General features: G+C 35.1%; 1 protein-coding gene across 4 annotated transcripts in view; it reads right to left on the bottom strand.

Annotated features, from left to right (window-relative positions):
- Positions 1 to 25,791, bottom strand: part of ATRNL1 (attractin like 1) — a 544,479-nt gene that overhangs the window by 344,816 nt on the left and 173,872 nt on the right. For all 4 annotated transcript variants that reach the window (XM_049809569.1, XM_049809570.1, XM_049809571.1 and 1 more), the window contains exon 20: positions 24,151 to 24,244. In XM_049809569.1, the coding sequence (XP_049665526.1) occupies positions 24,151 to 24,244 (94 nt within the window). The remainder of the gene's footprint in view (positions 1 to 24,150; positions 24,245 to 25,791) is intronic.

Here is a 25,791-nt window from a genome sequence, read left to right as displayed (position 1 = left end):
ACAATAAAGCATCTTTGGTTCTAATGTAAAAATTGGACACTTTCACTTCACTCAGTGTCAAGATCCTTCCAGTCATGAGCAACCTTTCTGCTTTAGATATAAAGAATTATCAGCCTACCTCTTAAGATGATGATAACCTAGAAGGGTAAAAGGTACTAGGATTTATGTTTCCAGTTAGGAGTTTTTAATAATGTGGGGAAATGATTTATTTGTTTCTTCTTGTAAGTGCCTGTAATGATGTCTTGAAACAATGTTTTTTCTGCAGATTAATTTGACCCTCTTCATATAATTCATGAAAAAAGGGCTAAGCCAGCAATACTTTTTTTTTTTCTTTTCTTTTTTAAATCTAGGCCCACCTCCCCAAAAGAAAAACTAAAACATTCTAGCTTCATAAGAAAATTTTTCATTTACAGATTTCCATCATGCTATTCAAATCCTTCTTCCCTGCAAGATCAAGAATAATTAATATTATAGGGGTTTTATATACTCTTTGAATTAAGGATATTTCAAGTCACTAAATACATTGCACTACAGGAGAAAATAAATTTTCAAACAGGTGACAAATAACACATAATTATATAGTTAAGAGAAATCAGTTAACAGATAAAATAAGATTTTCTAACAAACTCTAGATAATATTTTCATCTCTTCTTCTACATAAGAATTAAGTAACCTATAGCCATCATTAGGAACTATCTGGACACAAAAATATCTTTGTTAACCTTCATGAATTGGAGACCAAATGGATTTCACATGCCAATGATTTGATGCTGCTCACTTTGAACCAGAAAATCTCGTGTCCGCAGCCTTACCCTTTACCTCTGGCACCCTTCTTTCTCTATGAATGGCCATGTTTTGGCAGTGATGCACAAAACCTTTTATATATGTAAAAGGGTGAACTTGGAAAAGCCAACTTTCCTCCTATCAGAAACTGTTCTTTCAAAGTGGGGGAGGAAAAATACGTACATTTCTTCTCTTGCATTCTGACCTATTTCAGACATTTCTCCAGCCTTTAGAAATAAAATGTTAGAAATATCACAGACAGCTCAAAATAAGATGCCATGTTTACAATGAACCAAACCACATCTCCAAGAAATATTAGCATAGTTTTCTCAACTATTTCTTCCCTTTTAGCTAGAAGAATTAGATAGAAGCAATGGTAAAATATCATCCACGGTTTATGAAAAGTTATTACTGCTTAAACCAAAATGCAGCTCCTCCTAAAATATACTTTGCAAAAATCAGTGAACAGTTCACAAAATTTACATATATTTCATTCTTTTAAAAGATAAATATTGATGAAAAGTGTTAAATGTTAACTTAATATCAACAAGAGAGTATTCATGAATCTGCATCCCTAAGCATAAGCAGTTTGTAAAGAGTTTCTTTTGCAATCATTTTTAATATAAAGTACTCCTCCATGGAACACTGATTTTTATTTTCACTATGATTTCATGGAAAGAATATTCATATAATCATGACAACAAGAAGTATAGCTCTTTGGTTAAAACAACTAAATTTCTTTATCTTAAAAAACCTCACTGTTCAAATAGCACTGTTAATGGCATTGAAAAATTCATGTTCATAAGTATGAACTCTTCCGTCCGAAATTTCAAAATTAAAGAGGTGCACTAAAAACAAATACAAAGGAGATACAAAAAAATTTCTTTCATATGATCATGTCTCATGCTATTCACTGCTGGTGATATTCTGGGAGTTTCCAAGGGTGTTTATGTATTTTCGTTATTTAGAAACCAGTCCTCAAAATAAGCAGGAGTGGTAGCACATCAGCAACATTAAATATTCTGACAGACCCTGACAGTCGAGTAAAAGTATTGTAAATGTCTACAGCAATTAGACCAGATGAAAAAAAAAATAAAATTCATTAAATCTGAAGTGGTTTACTGCATTTTTATTAGTCATCACTGAATTGTAAAAATGTACTCTTAATAAGTGTATTTGTAGAGAGTATATTTAACTATGAACAGCTTACATCATGTTTTTAAAAATGTGCGTTAATATGACTATTTTATTATTGTTTAACTTAATTTGTGGTCAGTCACTGAGGGAAACGATTGCAAAGAAATACTCTGTTACAATCTTAATGCAGAAAGTTCAATGTCATAGAAGTATAGAGTGCTATATAGAGTTCTCATCTGTTTTCATTTGATCTTCCTTGCATTCATTTTACTTTGCTTTCAAGATGTTGGGGTGGGTTTTGTTTCTTTGTTTTTCTTAAACAAAACCGCTATTTATGTAAGACTACCAAGTTTTATTTAATTTTGAGGCAATTTAAGGAAACAGCAATTTAAGAAATATGTATTTCAGGATGCCATACATACACTGTAATTTCCAGAAGAGGGTATGAAGACAGGCAAGTTAGTTTTTCTACATCAAATTATGTAAGGTGACTTTGATCATTTTCTTGTCATTTAAGTACAATTTATCACAATATGGCAATTAATACTTTCAAAAAAGTGATAAAAATTCTGACTAAGCCAACACAAAAATGACGATCCAGAAGCAAAGTGCATCACGCATTTGGTAGTGGGGATTGCAGTTTAGCGATGCCCAAATGCTGCTTCTACATTGAATGTTCAAGAATATTAAATGCCAAATGAAGACAAAGGTATAAATAAATCAGAATTTCATGTTTTTCTGTAGGCTGTCAGCTATACAGTATTAGCAAATTTTAGAAAATAGTGAAGTTCTCTAAATTATTCCTCTACCCGCAGCAACTTCTACAATGTTAATGATGTTATATGAACATGAAGCATAAAAGTTAGAGGTTTAAGTATTATATATAGTGCAACTGGCAAGATATCATTCTTACTTTTAGAAAGCCAAACCTCTAGCTATTTCATGGTATTTTCAAATAACTTTCAATATTCCTAGATGATTGGGGAGATTCTGACTAGATATTCAGAAAGTATGTCCAGACTATTTACTCATCATACTTGTTTCTTGTGGCACTGACAGAAATTGTCAGAGAATCATAGCTCCTCCTCCTACAATGAATAATGGGCCTTCAGAAAAAATACCACAAGGGACCTATGGGAAAGCGATCATTAGAAACCAAATACGGAGGCATGGCAGTTTCCAGACTCTTCCTTCTTGTCCTGATGGTCTTTAAAACTACATTTTTGTCCATCAGACCATTTCAATATCTATAAAATCTGTTCAATATGTTGTTCTGACAAGTTCTTTTCCTGCCTAAAAGAACTTTCTTCACCCCACCCCTGCAGGGCAGTCTATCGAATTCATGCCTTATTGCCTACCCCATTGTTCCATCATAACCATGTCTGGCCTCTTCTAAAGTCCTTTTTAATATCTAGGATATCAACTCCCATCTAACCTGCACCATCTTTTATTTGACTTTATTAAAAAAAAGATACCAATCCAAGAGATACAGAAATATCTATTAAGAATAGAACACACAAAAGAGCATGGGTGGTTGGAGAAAGCATGAAGATAAATACACACATTCGCTTTTCTCTGGTCCCTTTCCTATGAAGAGCCACAATCTCCATTAGTCCATTATAGCAGATAATCTCGCAAATTTCCTGGAGCAGAGATGACACTGATACTTCTTTATGAAGTGCCAAATAAGTGGAAATAAATGTTACTGTCTATGTTGCAACAACAACGCTATATCTGCCAACACTTCCAGTCTTGGCTGACTCTCCTAGAAAAGTTACCTGCCCTTTAAGAAGAAAAGTTGAAAGGAATGGCTGTAAAAAAGGAAAGAGAAGTTGACTAAAATGACACTATAGCCTCACAGCAGGGTCCTGTGAAGTATTTTGTAAGAGGAGTCCTGGTTTGTCAGTCTTGATCTGTTCAAACTATGTTTATGTTGGTTTTGATAGGCAGGCTGCAGAGTACTACCATGAAAAGCGACGCTTGCTCCTGTGTGAGCACAGCGCAGAACAGAGCCGTTAACTCTGTACGTAATCCCCATGACTTCCCAAAGGGCAATTCACAGAGCAAAGCATTTTTCAAATGCACAAAATCTCACCCTAAACAATGACTGGGGGGGGGGAGGAGAAAAAAGATTTTGCTACTACAAGAGTTCTGGTGATAGAACTTGCAATGGATGAGAAAATTCTTGCATCCCAGCCGGGAATGACTGGGAAAGCTAAAGCCTACACTCCTCAAAAAGCTATTTTATCATCCCAGCCCACGTACCTCAAAGACTCAATCCCTCTGCAAAGAAGCTATAAGACAGCAGCTTTACTTGGACTTCTGGTTCGTATTTGATCTCCTGTATTTTGGAAGCGTCACAGTAGACGTTTGAAGTAATTACTGCTAGAATTACATGAGATGTATGTATTACACTAGGTGTGATCAGTTATTTTACGGGAAAGAAGGCTCTTTCCTTGCTTTCTGGGCTATGCCAAGGGAGACAAATCTGTCCAAATATTTTTTATAATTAACATGTTTCAAAGTATTCCAAAATTTAGCACCTTTCCATAGGTATTCTGAGGAGACAGACACATCTTTTTCATTTGTAAAAGCTTTCAGTGCAAAATGTGGTATATATTCAAAAAATACAAATACTGGCTACTGAAAAATGAAATGGAATAATAAAAAAATAGGTAAACTGTCAGAATGCGGTCCTAAAAAACACACCTGATTACCTGAAATATGCTATTTCCAAAGGGCCATGCTAAACAAAGCACCCACTCTTACAGTTGAAAAACCCAAGAGCTGATTATTATTTACTATTTTTTAACTAATTTCTCTAGTAAAAATAATAATTTATTGCTAGCAATGAGCCCCACAGACATGCTTAGGATCAAAGAGTTTAACTATTTATGTGACCAAGCACTTGCCTCTGTGCGGTAGCAAATTTAAAAAAAAAAAAAAAAAAAAAAGGAACAGAAAAGAAAAGAAAGAAGTTCTGTAACAGAATGCTTTACTGCTTCCCAAGGACTGATGAAAGTGGTAGATTAAGGGCAAAAAAATCGGGATTACAGAGTACTGAAATTTACTAAACACGGACATTTTTTGACGTCAGAGATAAATAAAGAGAACCCAGGAGGCATACAAAAATCCTGTTTAGTAATCCAAACATACGGTAGAGGTGGGATATTACTGATGCAGAGATTGTGTGGGAACAGTTACGGCATAATCCCTTCACAAGTCTCTATTTCACCAGCCTTGAGCGTTTCTATTTTCTATCCATCATTTTGTGACTGTCTGTTGGTTTGCTTCTTAACTCAAGCCTGCATAGGATAATAGGCTACAATTACATTAACCGCCTTTCATCTCAGTTTGAATTAAATTTGTTCTGCGTGCCAGCATGAAAATCTGTCCCAAGTCATTTTGCTTAAGTCAAAGAATAATAAACTTGCTCAGTCCAATAATTTAGCCAATGGTTTTAATATAGTGAAATATTCAGGGGTTTTTTACCCAAGAGATAATCTCAAAATTAGTACTAAAGAGGAAAAATTCAGTTACAATATTTGTCAGTAAAATATATATATTTTTCCTGCATTATGAGCGTGATTTTAAAACGATTTAAAATACAATCCAATCCTCAATTGTTCTCATGTCCTAAGGTCTGTTTTCTCACTTGTTTTCAGATTGGGTTTCTAATTTATGCAGAAGAAATGCTATAATTTGTAACATTACCCACAAATTAGAAATGCAAAATATTTTAATGTCACTTGAAACACAATTCTGGTGACTCAAATGGTCCATCATGTCAGAAAAACAAAGTACTTGTCACATTTTCCATAAATAAGAGAGAGAAATCAACCGAGAGCACAGTGGAGAAATGGACTCTGAGGTGAATGCTCTTTTGGGAAGATCAGAGTGGAAAAAATCCAAAGAATTCACTCTATGATTATTTTATGTTTGCAGAGCATCCTAATGCATTATAGCAGACATTTCACTCTTGGATAAAATCTAAGGGTTTAATTTTAATATTTTCCACCATGAGACAGGCTTAAAAAAAAAAATGGCATCTTCTGTACTACAATTTTAAGCTTTCCATCTTCTTTCTCTCACTTTTTTTTTGTTCCCTTTTGGATTTTTATTTTTAAAGAAAATGAAACTGAAATGACTGTGTCATTTCAAAGTTCTAATTCAAAAGTGGCTTTGGAGAAGTGTCTTAAGCACCACATCATTTTTGAAATGGCAGAATATTTTATAAGCAATCTCAGATTCATTTACTATCAAGAAGAATGAGCACACATGCAAAAGACAAAATGTCAAATTCAAATAAACTACTCATAAGAAATATACAAGAACTTTTGGGAAACATTCTGTTTTAAAAACAAAGTGCAGGTGTTCCTGATTTTTTTTCCCCAGGAAAGATATGGTTTCTATGTCATTTAAAAAAAAAAAAAAAATAAAAAAATCAAGATTTCCAAAACCTGGAAAAAATATCTTAGTTTTTGTCAACCCCAGTTGACAAGACCTATGCACCATGAGAGTTATTAAAACAAAAAAAACCCAAACAAACAAACAAACAAACAAAAAAAGAGTGCACCATATGACCTACTGCCATAATTCGTAATTTTGGTAATCTGGTTTGGATTGTTAAAGAAGTATAGTTTTCTGAAGGAATATTACAGAATATTCATGACTTCTACCTATGACTGGAATTTGCAGAAGAAAATACTCACACAACATGTTACCTGGTAGTTTTTAATACAGTGTGTTAATAGAATGTATAACAATCTACTATATTATGACAAGGCAGAAAATTGGATATACTATACTACTTGGAAACATATAAAGCTGACTGTATCTGGTGTATAGCTCGATATATCCACTATGGAGGAAGAAGATTTATCAGACTAATATTTGGGTTGTATTATTCAATGATTCTTTTCTGTTTCTAGGCCTGCATTTAACTGGAATAATTTAATTTGAACTTCTATCACATTTATAACAAAGCCACGTCAGTCACCATTTCTTTCATTCTTTTTTCCCCAATGAAAGAACTATTGTTTGCTGAACATTCACTGTAATTTATTTTAAGGTCAGTACTTAAATGGCATCTGTGTTACAGAAAATTTCATATGATACAAACACAATAAAGACAAGAGATTTCTAGGTTGCAGAAACTAATTATCAAAGGTAAAAGCTGAGGACAGGTATAGAGCATGCATGGGCTCAAATATTTCAATTAAAAGAATCAACATCCTGTGGCATAACAACTAAGTCTCAAAACAACCTGCAATGTTATCATAACTTTAACTGCATAGAAGTACTTGAGAACATTGAGTAGATGATGAAAAACAGGTAGATAAAATTCTACAAAACTGAGCACAGAGAAAGCTGTAATCAAAGTTTCCAAAGTGTAAATGTCAAACCATTTATTAAATCGTGTACTGAACTATTTTTCAAAAAAGCAACTATTTTCCAAATAAACAAGGACAAATGCAATAAACTAATGGTATAGGAAAGGTTTCATGAAAGTCAATAACAAGAAGACAAGAGCATTAAGAAAAAAAAAAATAAAGAATTTTTATCCTTTTTCTACCCTAAAAGCAGGGTTGCAAAGTGCATTTAATTTTATACATGTCAGGGTGGCTTAAATACAAGAGAAAAAGGTGAAAAAATCCTTAAGTACAATTCAACAACAAATGCATTTTCTTTAAAAAAAATAATAAAAATAATAATGCATATCTTCCCCAAAGAATGGATTTACAGAATTCCCACTTCTGAATCTTAGAGGTATTTTACTTTTATGTGGATGACACTGAACAGCAGTAAAGTTGTTCATCTGTTTAGATGTGCTGTTACCTCTTCTTTTATTTATAAATATAGAGGAGGCAATCTTTCTTTTCAACAAGAAGGACTGATTTATATATTTTTTCATTTTTTACAATCATCATTTGTCACCTTCAACATTACCTTACCTCAAAAAAACCTTACCTTTACCAAGTCCAGAAAACAACAAATAATAATAAAGAGAAGGAAAATGAATGAATGACGAGAAGCAAAGTATCAAGAGTGGATGGGAAGAACTTTGTGAACTAGTTTGGTGAAACTCTTCCTGCTACTCTGTACATGACAATTTACAATTAGCCTCCCAAGAGCAGGAGAAAGTAAAAGTAAACCATATGTTCCCCAATTCGCACCAAATCAGAGAAATATCCCCTCTTAAACTTAAGTAACAAGGTGTTATCATTTATCTAAATATTCATCTGAATCAGGGCCCAAATCTGTGATTAAATCAAGACTATACGTAAGAAAGGATAAAATGACCTAAACAAGAACAGGATTAGAAAGTTATTTTGAAGCATCTGTTAAAAAGTAATCGCTGCCCTCATCTGCTTCTGGATCTTGTAAGAACTCATTTCCAGGCCAAATTATTTTTTTTTTAAAGTTAAACCTTCTTTATGAAATCTGATTTATTAAATCTCTTTTAGCATATCTGACTGTTCCTTTACCCTTTAATTCTTATCACTTCTCTGTGAGCAGCCCAACAACATTTCTTCCAGGACGTTTGAACACGTTTCTTATGTCAGCGTGGCAATCTCACTGCTCTCCCTTTGGCTTCCTGCTGTAATTTAGTATTCCTAAATTTATCATTGCTCTGTGTAACAGTGAGTGAAAGAAAAGTGTTCTGCCAGGTCAAATTTTCAGACCTGATTATAAGTTTGCTTTGATTCTAAATCAGACTCGTGTCACTATTTAAAACAGCTTTTCTAGCTATGTATTTACTCTGACTTCTAGTACTTTGCTCCTTTTTTAAATTGCTGAAAAATTCCTTTTCTCGTAACATAAAAATAATAGATGGAGATGGAGAACTAAAGCTGTAAATCAATCCTTCTGAAGTGATAATCTAATAAACCACTCAGGCTTCACTGTTGAAGTTTAGGATATCATCAGGGCTCTTGGATTGATTTATGCCTTTGTAATCAAGCTTCCCAGCCCCATTATCTAATAAGCCAGATAAAGAATACCACTTACTTTTCAACACACCCATAAAAAAAAAAAAAAATAAAGCTCAAAGCATGCAAAGGTTATGCAGCTTAATTTATATCTTATACTTTCCAAAGGTGATTCTTCAGTACAAAAGAAGAAAAGAATAAGGGAGCATTTCTAATATTAAGACATTATTATCTTTCAGCTGGTGAGTACAGATAGGACTGGGCCTATGTTATTTGTTGTTGCCCTATCAGTTATCATTCCCTGAAAAGACCTTGCATATGACGGACAACTTCCTTTTGGTATCAAATTTTGCTAGTTTACATTATAAAAGGTATATATTACAGATAATTTTCAGTAATACTTGTATTTTTAACTTACTGCCTTTTCATATTTTGTTTATGTCATTCGCATGATAATCCAGGATAAGAATGAAAAGGCAAAAAAAATTATGTTTATGTAAGCATACGTGCTTACATATGGTTAACCTGCAGAATTCATTATCTCAGGTAGTCAGTCTCCAGATTTTTAAACAGAAGTGAAACAATTATTCCTCTTAAATAAACAAATCCGCAGCAAGGAAGAATAATAATATAATCACATCAGATTTCACCAATCGACTATACAATAGGACTTTAACCTCATTTCTGAAACAACATAGTTTTTATGGCCCCCTATTTTTCTTTATGTTAATTGTTAAACTACAATTCAAATATTTACTGTTTTCTAAGCAGCTCTTTAAAATGTTGCATGCAGTATTCTCATCTTCGTAACAGAACAAAAAGAATATATCATTTTGGTTAGCCCATTATTAATACAGAAGCTAGCGTTACAGAAAGTTTTTCTACCACTGGTTGTGCTTGGGACATGGGGAAGCATGAGAACATGGGCTCTTCTGCAACAATTGCAGATACAGAGTTGAGATGGAAAGAGGATACAATATATAAGAAAACCTGCATGACTTCTGGATACCTGCACATAAAACTGCAGAAGAATCAAGTTTGTTGTGACTGGAAGGCTCTCCAAATTGAAGACTCTTTAAGCATGATTTAGCACTGTGTAATTGATGTGCTTAGTCTATGTAATTATCAGCATTTTCATGAAAAAATAAATGAGAAGTAATGCATTTCTCACTCCCATGTCTTAATACCAAAATATATTTCTTAGTTCTATCTATGCATAATTTTAATCCTTTATGTGCAAACTTCTTTCAACACTCTCAGCAACTACTGAAGCAATTTAAAACTAATAACTGGCAACAAAGTGAAACAAAATGTTTTAACTTTAAAACCAGAAATACAACTATTGCAGCTAAATTTTCATCTATATGTAAAGGTATACAATTGACTGAAAGAGAAAACAGAAAATGAAAACAGCAGTAGGAAGGTGCATATTACTTCTATTAGGGACCCTAAGAGGAGAAGAAAAGCAATCTTTTTCCATCACCAGGAGATTTCTAACAAATAGTGTCACCAGTACCCATCTGACCTAGCATTTCCTTATTGCTGTATAAAAACTGTTTTTTCTTCCCCTTTATTAGTGAATAAAATGAATAAATATCACAAGCCAAAGCTGATAGATATATCTGTTAACAGGGCTTTCATCAAAACATAGCTTCATTGCTTTTACTTATTTGTAAGATTTTGAAAATAGATACAAAATTAAAAATAGAACACTGTATTTTGTGCAAGTTGAGTACTGAGCAATCCATATCAAGCAACATAAAGAGGCACTATTTTAATTTCAGACTTAGCTATGTGTTGATAGCTTATAGAGAGCTATGAGCTATCACACTGGTGTTTTCTTTTCCCACCACTGCCTATATACTTGTACTAGCTAAATGACAAATTGATTAAACCAGATGTTTATTTCAGCTCTAACAACTCTTGTACCAATTACTAATTACCATACTAATGGCCTATCAGATGTAAAATACAAGCCCAGATCTACACTGTGCAATGGATAATATTTTAGCTGAGGCTTAAGATCTGAGAATACTGAAGCAATTTTCAAGAGCTTTGAAAAGTCACAAGCACTGTAGATCTATTAAGAAGAAATCAAGATTCACAGAATCTATTTCATTGAACCACAATTCATTTCATTAAAAAGAATCAAATGTTTGGATTACTATATACATTAAACTTGCACACTGGAAATAAGAAAAATGTGGACATTCAGGACAGGTCTACCTTAGAAAACTGCTTTCCCTTGAAATAAAAACTTTCATGCAGAACCATTCTCATTTCATAAGACAAAACAGTAGGCCTGAGCAAATATTTATCATCAATATATTCTTCCTGCTTTAAACAGTTCTACATGCAATACAAATTAATTCATGCAAATCATGATTGAACTAGGTGTAGAAGTAAATCCACTGCAATGTATTGACTTGGATAGCCCAAGCCCTGACACCAGACACACAAAGGCAGTCCCTTGAGCCTTGCTCAGTCCTGGTCAAAATTATGTTATCAGTTTGCTGGATTAAACAGCATCAGCAACACAACCACTTTAAAGCTAGCAAATGCTTACCCTAGTATTACAAAACTGTTTTCAACAAACAACTCTACAATAGCCAATATTTTCAGTTACCTGTCAATTAATAAAATCAGTGTCACCTTCAAATCATTCAACCTGATGGTTTTTTTAAATGGCAAACTTAATACAGATTCTATTGAAAAATACTATTTTCATTGTAAATGCCCCTTGAACACATTCTCTGCACAGCTTAACAAGGAAAACCTAGAGCATAAGAGGTGTGTGCAACATCAGTTACACTTATGAAAGAAATATATGTTGTGATGGTTAAATTCCAGCTCACCTCCCATTAGGTACATATTTTGAATTTTCCACATGTTAAAATAGTAAGAGAAATAGTTATTTTGACAGGCAATATCCTATATGTTTTTATTTTATTTGTGAAGTGGCCTGATAGTTCAAGAGAGAACTTTACTGAAGTAATTTCTATATATACTTCCTACTGAATTTAATTACAAAGCTATTTTATAGTTAAAACTAAATCCATTTTAATAAAGTTCAGACTACATTTAATCAAGTATCTCAGAAAATGATGGATATTAACAATATACAGACATACTAACTATAGAACAGGGCAAATAATTGCTTACTCATTTCTATTTAAAAGGATTTTTCTTTAAATTAAAAAATAAAAAAAATATTTTCAGTCATTTAGAAAGCATTAATGCTATTCATCATTTACTGGGAATCAATGCTTTGTGCCTCAGTGAATGTTGCCATTTCAGGAAGAAACAGCCTTATTTTTAAAAAAAAAAAAAAAAAAGGCAAAACACAAAAGGTGTTTTGGGGAATATCCAATACTATTTAATAAGCTCAGCATAGAGTCTTCCCTGTCACAAACCTCAAAAAAAAGTCAGAATTTACATGAACATGCAAAATTAACAGCTGGGGTTCCTTTGAAATCATCTCATTTTTACAGATCAGTTTCAAATGAGAAGAAACCTGTCGTGGTTTAACCCCAGCCAGCAACTAAGCACCACGCAGCCGCTCACTCACTCCCCCCCATCCAGTGGGATGGGGGAGAAAATCGGGAAAAGAAGTAAAACTCGTGGGTTGAGATAAGAACCGTTTAATAGAACAGAAAAGAAGAAACTAATAATGATAATGATAACACTAATAAAATGACAACAGTAGTAATGAAAGGATTGGAATGTACAAATGATGCGCAGGGCAATTGCTCACCACCCGCCGACCGACACCCCGCCAGTCCCCGCGCGGTGATTCCCTGCCCCACTTCCCAGTTCCTAAACTAGATGGGACATCCCATGGTATGGAATACACCGTTGGCCAGTTTGGGTCAGGTGCCCTGGCTGTGTCCTGTGCCAATTTCTTGTGCCCTGGCTGGGCATGAGAAACTGAAAAATCCTTGACTTTAGACTAAACACTACTGAGCACCAACTGAAAACATCAGTGTTATCAACGTTCTTCTCATACTGAACTCAAAACACAGCACTGTACCAGCTACTAGGAAGACAGTTAACTCTATCCCAGCCGAAACCAGGACAAAACCACATCATTTGTATCAAAACTCAATACACCTGTTGCCCACAACAATTTTTACTTGTTTTCCTCACAACTGGAGTTTCTGTTACAGAGTATTTAAAGCCTAACAGTACTTAATGAAATACCAGTTCTGCACATTCAAATCAATGTCTGTATTTAAATCATACTGCTTTTTATAATATAACTCTATTCTCTTTAAACTTCAGCCATCCGAACCTCATTTCTGTTGATAATCGTTTAACGAAAATGGATCAATTCTCCTTTCTCTCTAATAACATACTGTAAAAAATCTTGCTGGCTCCCCAATACAGTGCTACCACGAATGATTCAGGGGAAAGGATTTCGTAAAGGTTTTTTACTAGACTATTTTGAAGTGCTTCTACCAGAAAATGTTAAGTACCTATTTTATGCTTGGTAGAAACCACAGGAGAAAAGTGAAGCTGTACAAAGAAGATCATAAACAATTAATGTACCTCCAGACATAGTAATCAAAATAGTCTATCAGCATCTGCTACTTAACATCTCATGTTGGTGCCCATTTGTAAGTAATGAGCAGTTGCATTGCACTGGGGCAAGAAGCAGCTGGTTAATCCAAAGCGCGTGTGGGGCGCAGCATGCCAACAAGGTCGACAACAGCACGACGTCCTGCGATCGAGCTGCACGCCCGGCACATCATCTCACCTCGCAACAGAGAAGTGGGATTCCTGGGAAGTCAAGGCAGGGGGAAGGTTTCTTGGAAATATTCACAAACCTTTCACTCCTCCTCAGGTGAGCAGTATGTGCTTACGACTCTTTGCCACATGAATATTTGGGTGTGTGGCTCCTAGAATCCAACAGATATGCTGCCTTGTCTCCCGACTGGCTTCTTCTTCTTGCTGTTATCATTGTCACCATCCAGCATCATTCTAAGTATGTTTTTCAGTCACAATTTTAAAAATTTTGATTTATTTTTCTTACCCTAAACTGAAAACTAATAAAAAGAACCTGCTTGGTTTTGAAACACCTGAAAACTGGTGGCTTTAGACATCCAAAACGGTTGGGTTTTTTTTTTAAATACAGTTTTGATTAAGGTGACAACAATATTCCTGTAAGTCCTTCTTTTGCCTTCTATTCCTTCTTGTCTCCTCTCCCTACAACTGACAAACTGCCTTCGTCTAAAATGTTGATATGCACTATGAGCAACAGCAAAGATGAGGGCACGTCAGGAAACTCTTTGGCTTTCCTCCTCAGCTCTTTTCCAGCACAAAGAACCAATAATGATACATAAATTTTTTATAAACCATTTTTAAGGCTGATCTGTATCTTACATAGTAGCCAAAGGAAGGCTTTGGTTACTAAAGGTTGGTTACCACCAAAGGTCGGTCTTAGGAAGACCAAAATATTAAAATCATTCTGATAGCATCTGATTTCTCAAATGCATACATATACTAAAGCTGACCAGTGTTTGTGTTTCATGAAAGCAAAAATAATCCTATGTGTCAAATTCTTTCTTCTAGAGAAAGAGTCCCTGAAAAACTCTACTAGCAACATTAGTTTTCTGGAAGATGCTCCCCTTGAAAATGTTTTGTTCTCCATAACATTTGTAGGAGTGTTTACTCTTAAACTTTGAAAAAAAATTCTCATTAAATATTCCCCTTCCACAAAGGAAATATCCCTTTCCTCCCTTCTGCTCCACAGTTAATTGTCCGAAGCTGCCTCTGGTAGCAGCAGGCAGCAATAATAATGGTGATGCAGTGCGTTGTTACTATAACATAGCATACATTGAATATAATCTGTTACGATATGGCAGTATATATTAGCATTTTTAAAAAGAGCTCCCTCATATATCTGGTTTTGTCAGTCACAACTCAGCTGAAGGGTTGGTTTTTTTCTGATGACAGCAGGGTGAGCAGCCAGAAAAGCCAGCAATTACTTTATTTTCCTTCTATACAGAGAAACCCTTATTTTTAACCAAAGCAGTAGGAAGACCCAAACAACTTCATGCTCCACTGGAAATCTGTGTTATTTTTTCTCCCCTGCCTGCAGCAAATATTCTAACTCTTAAAAATTGAAGTGGGGGTTTAGGTTAGGAAGAGATGGAGGATTAAGTATTGCCGTCTGAGATTTAGAAAAAAATAGACTATCTTTTTAACTCTTAAAAAACAGTCTGCAGGAGTTAAATTTATGGCATAAAGTCTGTAAAGAAAGATTTAACAGACTTCAAAGAGGGACAACTACCTAGGGAGAAGACTCCAACTTCACTGTGTCCTTAAGAGGGATGCAATGGAACAAAGAAAGCATCAAAACCAAATGATCGGAGCCCAAATCCACGAAGAGATATATGTGCTGTAATGCTTCTTATTGCACTACCAAATTGTTAGATGCCCAGTTGCTCAAGCAGAATTCCCAAATGCAGAACTACCACAACTGCACAGCAAACAGGCTGCAGTTAGGTGCCTACAGACAACACAGTTTGAGAGTTTCTTAGTTACCCATACACTCACCTAGATGTCTTTTGTACAGCTGGGAGTTACAGATCAAAACCATTTACTGGACTTAGGTGTGTATACAGTTTCTCTGGACAGAAATAGCTGGATCAGAATATTCACTGGGCAGGTGTGAGACGTACAGGACATGAGGGGACAAGCTGTTACTATCTGAAAAAGAGCTGGAATGTGACAGCAGGTACAGTGAATAGTGAATATTTCAGATGTAAAATGGCTAGGTCAGGCACACAGTGCCAGGCTATACTAAGGCACAGAAGTTCATTAATGAAGGAGTAGTAAAGAGTACTGTACTAGAGGAATTCACAGATGTTATCCTATACATGACAATTTATGATCTGTGAGATTTATTATGCCTCCTGTGAACAGTTTATAAAATAACAGTTTATCATCCAAGCACAGCAGCATGAAAAGAACAGAATAATTATATTAATGGTTAACAGAGTTAGTGACCATGATACTCAAACTGGAGGCATTTATGATTTGTGGGGACCCCAGCATCTTATCTGAACAGAAAGAACAGCCTGAGGGGGTACTTAGGTCACGCAGATTAGGAAATACAATTGGCTGGTAGAATTGCATGTTGAAAAGAAGCTGGTCTCCACTGTCAGCAACCTCCTACAAGTTTTTTCTGAAATCCGAACAACACTTTAAGTTGGCTGTCTTACAAGAAATGTTCCAGTCTCCTTTTACATCTTCTCAAAGAAGCAGTGCCAAGAAGTGGTGTAACTGCACGCTCCTCTCCCACTGGGCTGGTTGCTTTACAAGAAGTGTTGTTTATAGTGATTTTTGGCTTATGTTACTTTTCATAAGCCTTAGCGTCACTAGCTCTTAACTGCAGTTCTTGTCCTGGCCACAGGGAAACATTCCCAGGTGCCTTCATTGCACACCCTAAAGGGTGCAACGCTGCACAGCCCCCACAGCATTTTCAACAGCTTGAACTGGGGAAAAAAAAAAAACCCTCAAATTGTAAGTCTTTGCAACCTATTGTGACCCTGTCTGAGACTAAGGGGAAGCACTGTGCTACACAGATACATGCAATTCTACTTTAAAGTTAGCCCTAGGCAAAATGTAGAGCCAACCCAAGCCACAAGGCCCTTCGCTCCCTCCTTAGCTGTACAAGAACAGCCTCAAAACCTCCCAAATGCTATCTAACAAGTACAGAAGCCAAGGCCACAACTTTGCTGGATAACAAAAAATCAGCCTCAATAATAAAGCTGTTTTATGGCAGTCATAACCTCCCTTCCTCTCCTCTACCCAGTAACTCTTCCATGTGGCACAGGCCATCCACGTTTCTCTTATTCCTGTATGAGTACCCATTAGCACCACTCCCCATTCCTAAATTCATCCCCGTCCAGACTCAATACATACCTGTCAAAGGCAGAATAATTGTCTTCAGCTTATATTTAGCTTTAAATCTTTATGGGTCTACTTCAGACCTGTCTATTCTTCTCAGCTTTGCCACTCCATTATAATAAAAATAAAACGTAGAAGCATTACCTTACCCATACATCCTTAGCCAATAGGGACTATAGCAACACTTGGCACTAAAAATTACTAGCATTTCTTATAAGAAGGGATTTGTTTTCTGAGCACTGGAATTAAAACCAGGTCTCACTGGCATGTCATCTGTGAAAGACTAGGCAGCCTGCCCTGTTCCACTGTTTCACTGAGGTATCCTGCACTAAGCAAACCAGATTTTTCAGGTGCCAATCACTGAATGGCACAGCCATGGCACAGGAGGAACAATTTTTAAAAACAAGATATTTTGATTCACTTATTTTGAAAGAAAAATCCAGCACCGTATCTTTTTCAAATAGGAGACAAAAAGGATATTACTTAATTAAATCTATATCCAGCATGAATGCTAACATAAACCAGTTGGGCACAAGAGACAGGTACACTGCTTGCATTCCTATTTTACTGCTAGGAGTATCTGGAAAGTTGTAAAGAAAGTCTGTTTTGCTCTGCAGTTTCTACTTTTGGAGGTAGCCTGGAGAGGAAATAATGAATATAAAAAAACCTTAGAGAACAACTGAAGCCCAGTGGTGAGTAGGTTCTGCTCTGTTGAGCTTGCCAAACCAAAAGACATACTTATATATGTGCATACAGTCATTTATGGAAGGGCCTAACTTAGAAGCCAAAAGCAAAATTACTTTATTCTCATGAAAGAGAAACCCTCATGCTCAAACTGTTCCCCATTTTCCAGACAATTAGTACTGAACTCAGAAAGATAAAAGGCATATTTCATCAGAACAGAACACCTAAGAAAATTACATGTAGCATTTTTAATTCAGCTCTTGGCAAGAGACATCTTGCTAACGCAACTAGTTTTACATTGCAATATCAATATTGCAGTGTTCTCCAGATTTAACACATTCACAGCTGACCCACAATAAAGTACCAATATACAAAGCTCTTGGCTAAGTGCTTGCAGCTGCTCCCTTAGCCACTAGCTCATTCTTAATTCCTCACTAAGAATACTGCCTTCCAGGAACAATACAGGACATTCAAACTCCAGTTCTTCTCCGTTTTTACAAAGCTGAGCAATTTCCTGAATAAAATGTAAGTTTGCAATGTAACAATGCTTACAAAAAGCATTGTTTCACATTTACAGAAAGCCGACGACTCTGAAAGATCCCAGAGAGCCTCATGAACTTTAATTATCATAAACTGAATATACTGAAGAGAAGGTGATCCTACTGCAGCACAATTAAAAAAAAAAAGGGGGGACGGACGGATGGACTGATAGGGACATACAATACTGCCAAAACCCCCTTAAAATACTGCACAAAGCCTGTTCCGAATTACAAACTTTCTTTTACTTCTAATTTTAGATTAAAAACTATCTCAAATGTTTCAAATTCCTGGTATTTGCCTTCTGAGTGTTTAAGCCATTAGAGTGCATTTGGGTCATGTTCTGAAGCGTTGATATTAGACGTATTGTTTAAATGAAAGCTGCAATTTAAGCAAAAATGATTGATGCCAGAAACATGAATTAAAGAAAAAAAGAAGTATCTCAAGTCCTTGATAGATCTAGCAATAATTACTACATGTAGAGCAGAAAATTAGTACATTTAAAACATGTATTTAGTGTTGAAGTGGGAGTTTTATTTTATTGTTCTCCTCAGCAACCTAAGGATCTAGCTCTTGGAGAACTAGCTCAGGGCTTGAACCTATCCTTACAGAAGCAAGCTAAGTTTTTCAGGCCGTTAAATAAGAACAGAGTCAGTCACTAAATCCACCTACATCTACATGCCAGATTTTGCTGGAATTCTTGAAACATCATAGCTAATGGAGTAACATGCATAAGCACATCAAATTTTTCTGTTAAAAGGAAAACTCGAGGACTAGACTCAGCCTACACAGGGAGAAAACACCTCATGTTAAACACAACCAAATATGTAAAACTAACAGTGGAATATGACCACATGGCAGAAAAAGGAAAAAAAAATCTTGAAAAAAAATAAAAAAAATTAAAATACAGTTTCCTCTAGTATTTTAAAACATTAAATATTATACTTTTAGCTTCACTTTAGAAAAGCATAGATCATCATAGCGACTAGTATTAAATGGAATCTATCCTCTATCAGGAAAAGTAACTTTTTCAATAGAAGAAACTTTTTTTATTAAACTTTCAGGAACTAGAATCTTGCCGGCTGGTTTTTGTTTGTTTGTTTGGGGGGGGGGGGGGGGGGGGGGTTATCTTTCATAAAGAAAGTTCTAATGAAGTGGATTTGTTATATGATTGCTGTCAATTTTTCCCCTAGTGGAAAGCAGAAAGTAAAGCTCTGAGAGGAAACAACAGGGAACAGATTTACTCTGCTATCAGCAAATAAAGGTGCAGTAATATCAATAGAAAGGTGAATTCGACTCGTAACCCAGTATATTTTTACCTGCCTTTCCATCTGGTAAGAGAAAATGTACCATTCTGTGGAAGGGAATTATACAGAAGACAACAGCTGGATATTTTTAAATCTTATTCATATGTAAATCAGACTATCAATAAGTGCTTATTATTTATGCACAGATTCTTACATTATAAAACAGCTTTTTAAAGCTTGCATACAGTGAAGGTTTTACCAAATAAACAGGGTATATTTTTGTAAATAAAACAGTATTTCTTTCACCTCTTCAGAAGAAATAATGGTATGTCTAAGAAATGAATAGTCTGAATATTTATTAGAATTAAAATGAGCGAAATATTACTTTTTCATTCCAGAATACCCTGGATCCACACATTTTATACACTTACATTTATCCTTCTTACAACTACATAAAATATACTATGAAATATTATATTAAAAATAAGGATTCCCCCCCACCCCCCAATATTTTATTTCCACCTAGCAGTTCTTCATTACAGAATTCTTGAAGCCCAGTTTTTGCCCAGTTCTTACATGGTTTTGTGGTAGTTCGGGGTCTTTTTATGCACCACAGTCGATGTTCTCAACATTTTAATGTTTCCCAGTTAGGTAAAATAATTATTATTCTGATTTATACATGGGAACTTAGATACACTAAAATTATATCTAACCTGCCCATCATTCAAAGATACAGTTTCAATACCAACCAGGCAGGTCCAACAGCCTCAAATCTGCCACAGTGGAAAGTACTTAACAAGGGAGATTGATTTCCTTCCCCCAAAACTACAGCAATGGTTGTAACTGGGAAGTACAGCACAATAAAAGTTACAATACATCCAGTAAAACCTGACAATTTGAAAAATTCACCATGAAACCCTATTTCCACCCAGCATTTGTAACCCTCTAACCCTTCCAGATGCTCATAATATGTCCAGATTTAGACAGATGTACAGGGGATGACAAAAGCTACAGACACATCTCCAGGTGAAGGCTGTCTATTGGAAGAGCCCAGACATACTGAAACGTCTCGAAGAATGACTTAACTACCCAGTCAATTCTATACTTTTCATAATTTTCTTCCTTGCATCCAGTAGAAGTTCTCTCATTTAATATCAAAATTTGAACTTTGAAGCACCCCCTTAGTATATTCCTTACACTTCCATAGGCCTATTCCTGAAAAGTTATCTGTGTATATAATCCTGCATATTGATACACTGAAATCTACAGAAAGTTTAAAACCTCTGAAGACAAAATTCTATGAGGGATTAAAATGAGCAGCTAGAAAATCAAATATTATAGAAAATTAAATAAAATTATCTTCAAGTAACACTTTTCACCAAAAAATATGTTTTAAGTCAATATGATTTTTCTACTACTATCAATGGCTAATTTCTTTATTAAAATTAAGGGCGGGGGGGGGGAACCTACGTATTTTTCTTTGTATCTAGTTTTATTGTTTTACAGTCTATTTACTTTAAATATTCAAAGCATTCTAATCAGTTCCTCCTGATTAGGAGAGTATTACAGGTTTTTACCAACTGAAACTACCTATTTAAAGGAAACAAAAATATTTCTTTTGGAAAAAAAAGTCATCATGTGTCATTAAAGAAACATTGTAAAATAGAATGTAAACATATGCTCAAGGCTGCCTTAGAATACTAATTTTGATTTTAAATGTCACTGTGCTTCATGCTATCCAACAGTACAATTCAGAAAATAATATAACTAAGAAACGGGTATACTAAAAAAATTATAGATAAATAAGAAAAAAAATAAAGAAGATCCTCCATAAAAATACAGATAACTAGCTGTTGTTAACCTAGGGAGGGAAAAAGAAAAGAAAAAAAAAAAGGAAAAAAAAAAGCGCAGCTTTGTAAAGTTTCCTTGATTTCCTAAAAACTCTGCCCCCAAGGCATGGTGTTTACTTCACATGAGGAACAGATATTAAAGCATCAGAGGGAAGGAGGAAGAGACGGAGGGAGGGAAAGAGAGATAACATACAACCCAGCAGCTATGAATTTCTAGTCAATAGGATTCTTGACAGGAATATAAATCTAACTTTCACACCAAACAACTAGAGTTTGGAATTTTCACAGAAATCCTTATTTTAGAAATCACAGGGTTATAGGTTTGCTGCTGAGATTGCACAACAGCCTATCTAACAAGTGAAAAAAAAAAAAAAATATCCAGAGCTATGGAGAACACTATTCACACTTGGAATCAAGTTCCAGATTATTTATACAAAATATAATAAAGTAATAAATACAAGCAAAGCATTTAGCTGATTTAAAATAATCCTTATCATCTAGATAATGACTGTATATATATTTTGACAATATAATATGATACTTTCAAAACAGGTTTTGAGTGTAAGGATGATTTTTACAGAGGAAATAGGGTTTTTTTTAAACATAATACAGATCTGATCAAGTTTGCATTCTTCGTATGAAGTTTACAAATCAGATGGCAGTATGGGACTGGATTCAGTAATTCATAAGTGACCTATTTTTTAATGTTCTTCATCTCCTGACGTTCTCGGGGAAAAAATTTAAAAACAACATTTGGCAGAAACTTCCATACATCAATGGATCACTCTCCCAAACCAAGCATCACAGTAAAAAGACAAATTCTAAGCGTATCATCTGATACTCTAAATCTGTGGCTATCAGCTTTCCTCAGGATATCTAGTGATCTTAACAATGAGTCTCTAGTACTGAAATTTTACCCTAGATAGTCTCCTAATACGTTCAAAGTGTCTATAACTGAAACTGGTCTCTTTCTACATGTGTTGTCATAAACTAGATAGTCTACATGGCCTGTTTTTAATTTTTTGTTTTAAAGACCAGAGTTAGAAAAGCATTTAAGAGCAGAAATTCAATTTTTATGCTAATATTTGTGCCTATGAACCCAACAGATGTGAAGCTCACAATCCGAAATGTGATCACAGCCAAGAACAATTTGAAAATTGCTCTGCAGAGTTTATTTCATTCAAAAGAAACCATTTGGAATACCAAATGCTTTAACACCATAGCTTGCCCTGTGTAAGCCTTTGGTCTATGTAAGAATCTAGGAAGGGGAATGTATTACATGTGACAAAACCTGGGATTTTCAGTCTGAAATTGCAATTTTAAGTTTACTTTTGAAAAGTCAAAATTCAGATCTCCATTTTCTCCATTTAGTGGAATTGCTGTAATTCTTCACCGGCACAGGAAAATCCACCACCAGGACACCTTTTCTCTTCTAGTTCAGTAAATGGGATAAAAGAACCTTTTATGACAGACAAACTCAGGACAGCACACTGATATGGCTGAGCAGCACAACTGACCATAGGAGACAAAAGTTCCAAATCAGAGTGGAGAAAACAATGATGAAACAGACACAAGACAGATGGAAAGCAATAGCAAAATAGGTATGTGAAATACAGACCGGGGAAAAGCTCTATAAAGAGTGCCTTAGGCTGAATGGTAGTTGCTGGAGGACAGGAATTATGAACAAACTGTTTCCTGTGGTTCCGGTGTTATGATGTACAGAGGAGTGGATTTCTGCCCCCCCTCACCCCATTCTTTGTAAATAAGTAGAATGGCATCAATATATGTCCGTAGCACACTGGTAATCAAACCACTCGTTAACATCTAGAACTGATTAAGCGTTTGGACATAAAAAAGAGGAAAAAATAACTTCTCAGTTAAGACTTACTTCAGAGTTTGAAGATATCGTCACTTTTCAGCTTTTGTCATAATAAAAATTCATCATTTAGTCCTAATCGTGGTTTCCCAACTCAGCCTGAGAGCCTCCAATGAGCTAGACAACAGGTCCTAGCGGTACTACGGAGACTGTACCTGCCAGCACAGCTCTTTCTCACGAATATACACATAGCCTCTGCAGCAGATATTTTTGTTTCTTGACTATTTATCAAGCAAAGCGTTAAGGGTAGGATTCAAGCCAGTTTATTAGGTGTATCAAAGGTGAATTCACAAATCCTGTGAAAGAATATGCCTTGTGGCAGGCAGAACATAACCTTCTGGCACTTCTCCCTGCTGGAGAGGAGTAAGCTGTATTTATGCCTTTTCCCCAGTTCCAACCAACACTGCTAAGACAATTTTGGGGCCAAATACTATTGAAAATAAATATAACTGTGAAAAGAATAAAGTTCCTATTGGATAATGCAGTGTGCAGGAGAGAATGAACTGAAACATGTTTAAATATACAGCTATTCATAGTTAACTTAACTTTAATGTGTTATTTCTCCTACTTGAAAAGTTACTCCACTTCAGTAGTTCTTCATTCTTAGTCCACCCATTTGTTATGCTTTATCTTAAGCTGCAAGCTCCTCCTCTAAACAAACCCAATAAGCTATTCCAGTACAAAACAAGATACACTAATTGTACTTTCCATGGCAGGTCTACACATTCCTCTGTTCTGTATTTAATGATATGGGAAAATGTCTAAAACATTGTGCACCTTAATGTGTTTCTAAAACTCTAAAAATCTAATCACTGTAGATTCTGATCAAGATATGTGACAAACGTACTGAATATAATTACCAATTTCACAGATATTTCTTATTAACTGTAATTTAAAAAAATCCTAAGAAAAGGGAAGACAACTACAGGTAATTCTCCAGTGACTTCTTTTTATGAGATACTTTTTAAAATCTGTGGTGTCTGCAAAGCATTATTAATATTTTTGATGTAATTCTTTAACAAAAGACTAAGTAATATCGAAATTTCCTAAGACACATAGGGAACACTAGATTCAGCACTAAAACATTGTCAGGTCAATCACAAAATCCAAGAACAAAAGCAAAACAAAACCAGGAAAAAGTGATTAGGCATGAATTGCAATAACTTTGGGCTACATTTAATTGTACTCACAGTTGACACTGGTCTCCTTTGATTCCCTTAGTTGTGCAGAAACATTTTCCTGTTTGCATGTGACAAATATTTGCATGTCCACTGCACGTGCAAGCTATAAAATCAAGAAGGAAAAGTGAAATTTCATCATCCATATTTTACTTTATAACTAAAAGAATTTTCATGGATTTTAATACTTCATCCTGAACACATTTCCTACAAGCTGTATTAAATATATATATATATATATTACTACTCAAATTATAAGCTTCTTTGAGGAACATTTCACTAGCACATAATTTAGTTAATTTTCTGTAGAGTTAAGAACTATGCATGTGTCATTTGGGGCTCTGCTCCACACCTTAACAGAAGTTTGAGAATAGCTATTAAAGTCTACCATTTCAATGTGCAATACAGGAAATTGCTAACAGTACATCTTTTCTATACAAGGTGAAATTCTGACCAATGGCAAAAGCAATGGCAAAACTCCATTAGTTTCAAATATCTAATTAAAGAAAGTATTATTGCAGATGTTTGGTAAAATGTCTAATATAATTGGAACTCTTGCTTTTGACAAAAGCGAACAAAAAGAAAACTTTGAAACCATTTGAACAAAGGCAGAGTTAATAGTACAATTATGGTCCACAGCAAGAATATTCCAGAAGCAAAAAACAGGCTCCTTGAAAAGCTCCTGGAATTTGAACTGGAGGAGAATCACAGAAACATCATCATCACTCCTATTTAAACTCAGTGCCTAAAGTAAATCTCTCCACAGTGGTCTGCTCACTGCCACTCTTGCTGCCTGATTGAGTCTCACCTCAAAACAAACCTTCTTGTTCCCAATTCCTGAGCTTTCTTTTTGCTTCTCCCTCTCATGTTTATATGAATGGCTACCTTGTTTAGACAGGCCTCCCTCTCTTCTAACCAAAGCTTAATAACTTCCCTCTGGTAAATGTGTCAACAAGTTCCCACCTCATACTGCAATAACTACCTGCTAATATTCACACTACATTTAAAGTCTTTCTTTAATACAAAATAACTCTGAACCTACCTTGATGTTCATACTATGCTTTCGCTGAAATTTTATCTTAGTCGTAATTAAAAGACTTAATATGTGGGCCCCTGCTTGGGAACAGATATGATACTAAGTGGTGACCTGTATATAATAAAAGTTATTTTCCCCTTTATAATCCTAATATTGAATTTCTATCAGAGGGATTGAGTTTTAATGTTCCTATTCTACTGATCAGGAATAACACACGATGAATACTTCTGTGACGGTGTCCCATACCATACACACTCTAACCTCTTTGCCCCAGCCTAAGACAAATAGGGAAAAAGGTAATATAACAGCCAGACTAGAACCACAATTAAACCTAAGATATTATTGACAGACTATTTCAAAGTCAGGTATTCTATGGTTTGTTCAGCCTTCAGAACTTGTTAAATAGACAGCTGAAGCGGAAGGAGCGATTCTTACTAAAGAGGTACGTACTAGAGATTCAAACCGTCTGCAAGAAACACATACCAGCAATTCCTACGCAGCATATAGTTATGCTTGACATTCTTCTCTTTCATAATACGGCTTGTAACAACATTTCTGAAAAACACCTACAGTTACCACAGAGTGCTAAATTTTGTAATTTTGCTATGATCTTGAGA

This window comes from Accipiter gentilis, chromosome 9 (genome assembly GCF_929443795.1).
Source record: "Accipiter gentilis chromosome 9, bAccGen1.1, whole genome shotgun sequence".
Taxonomy (NCBI): Eukaryota; Metazoa; Chordata; class Aves; order Accipitriformes; family Accipitridae; genus Astur; species Astur gentilis.
Note: the sequence above shows the minus strand (reverse complement) of the source record. Positions and strands in the feature narration are given on the sequence as shown.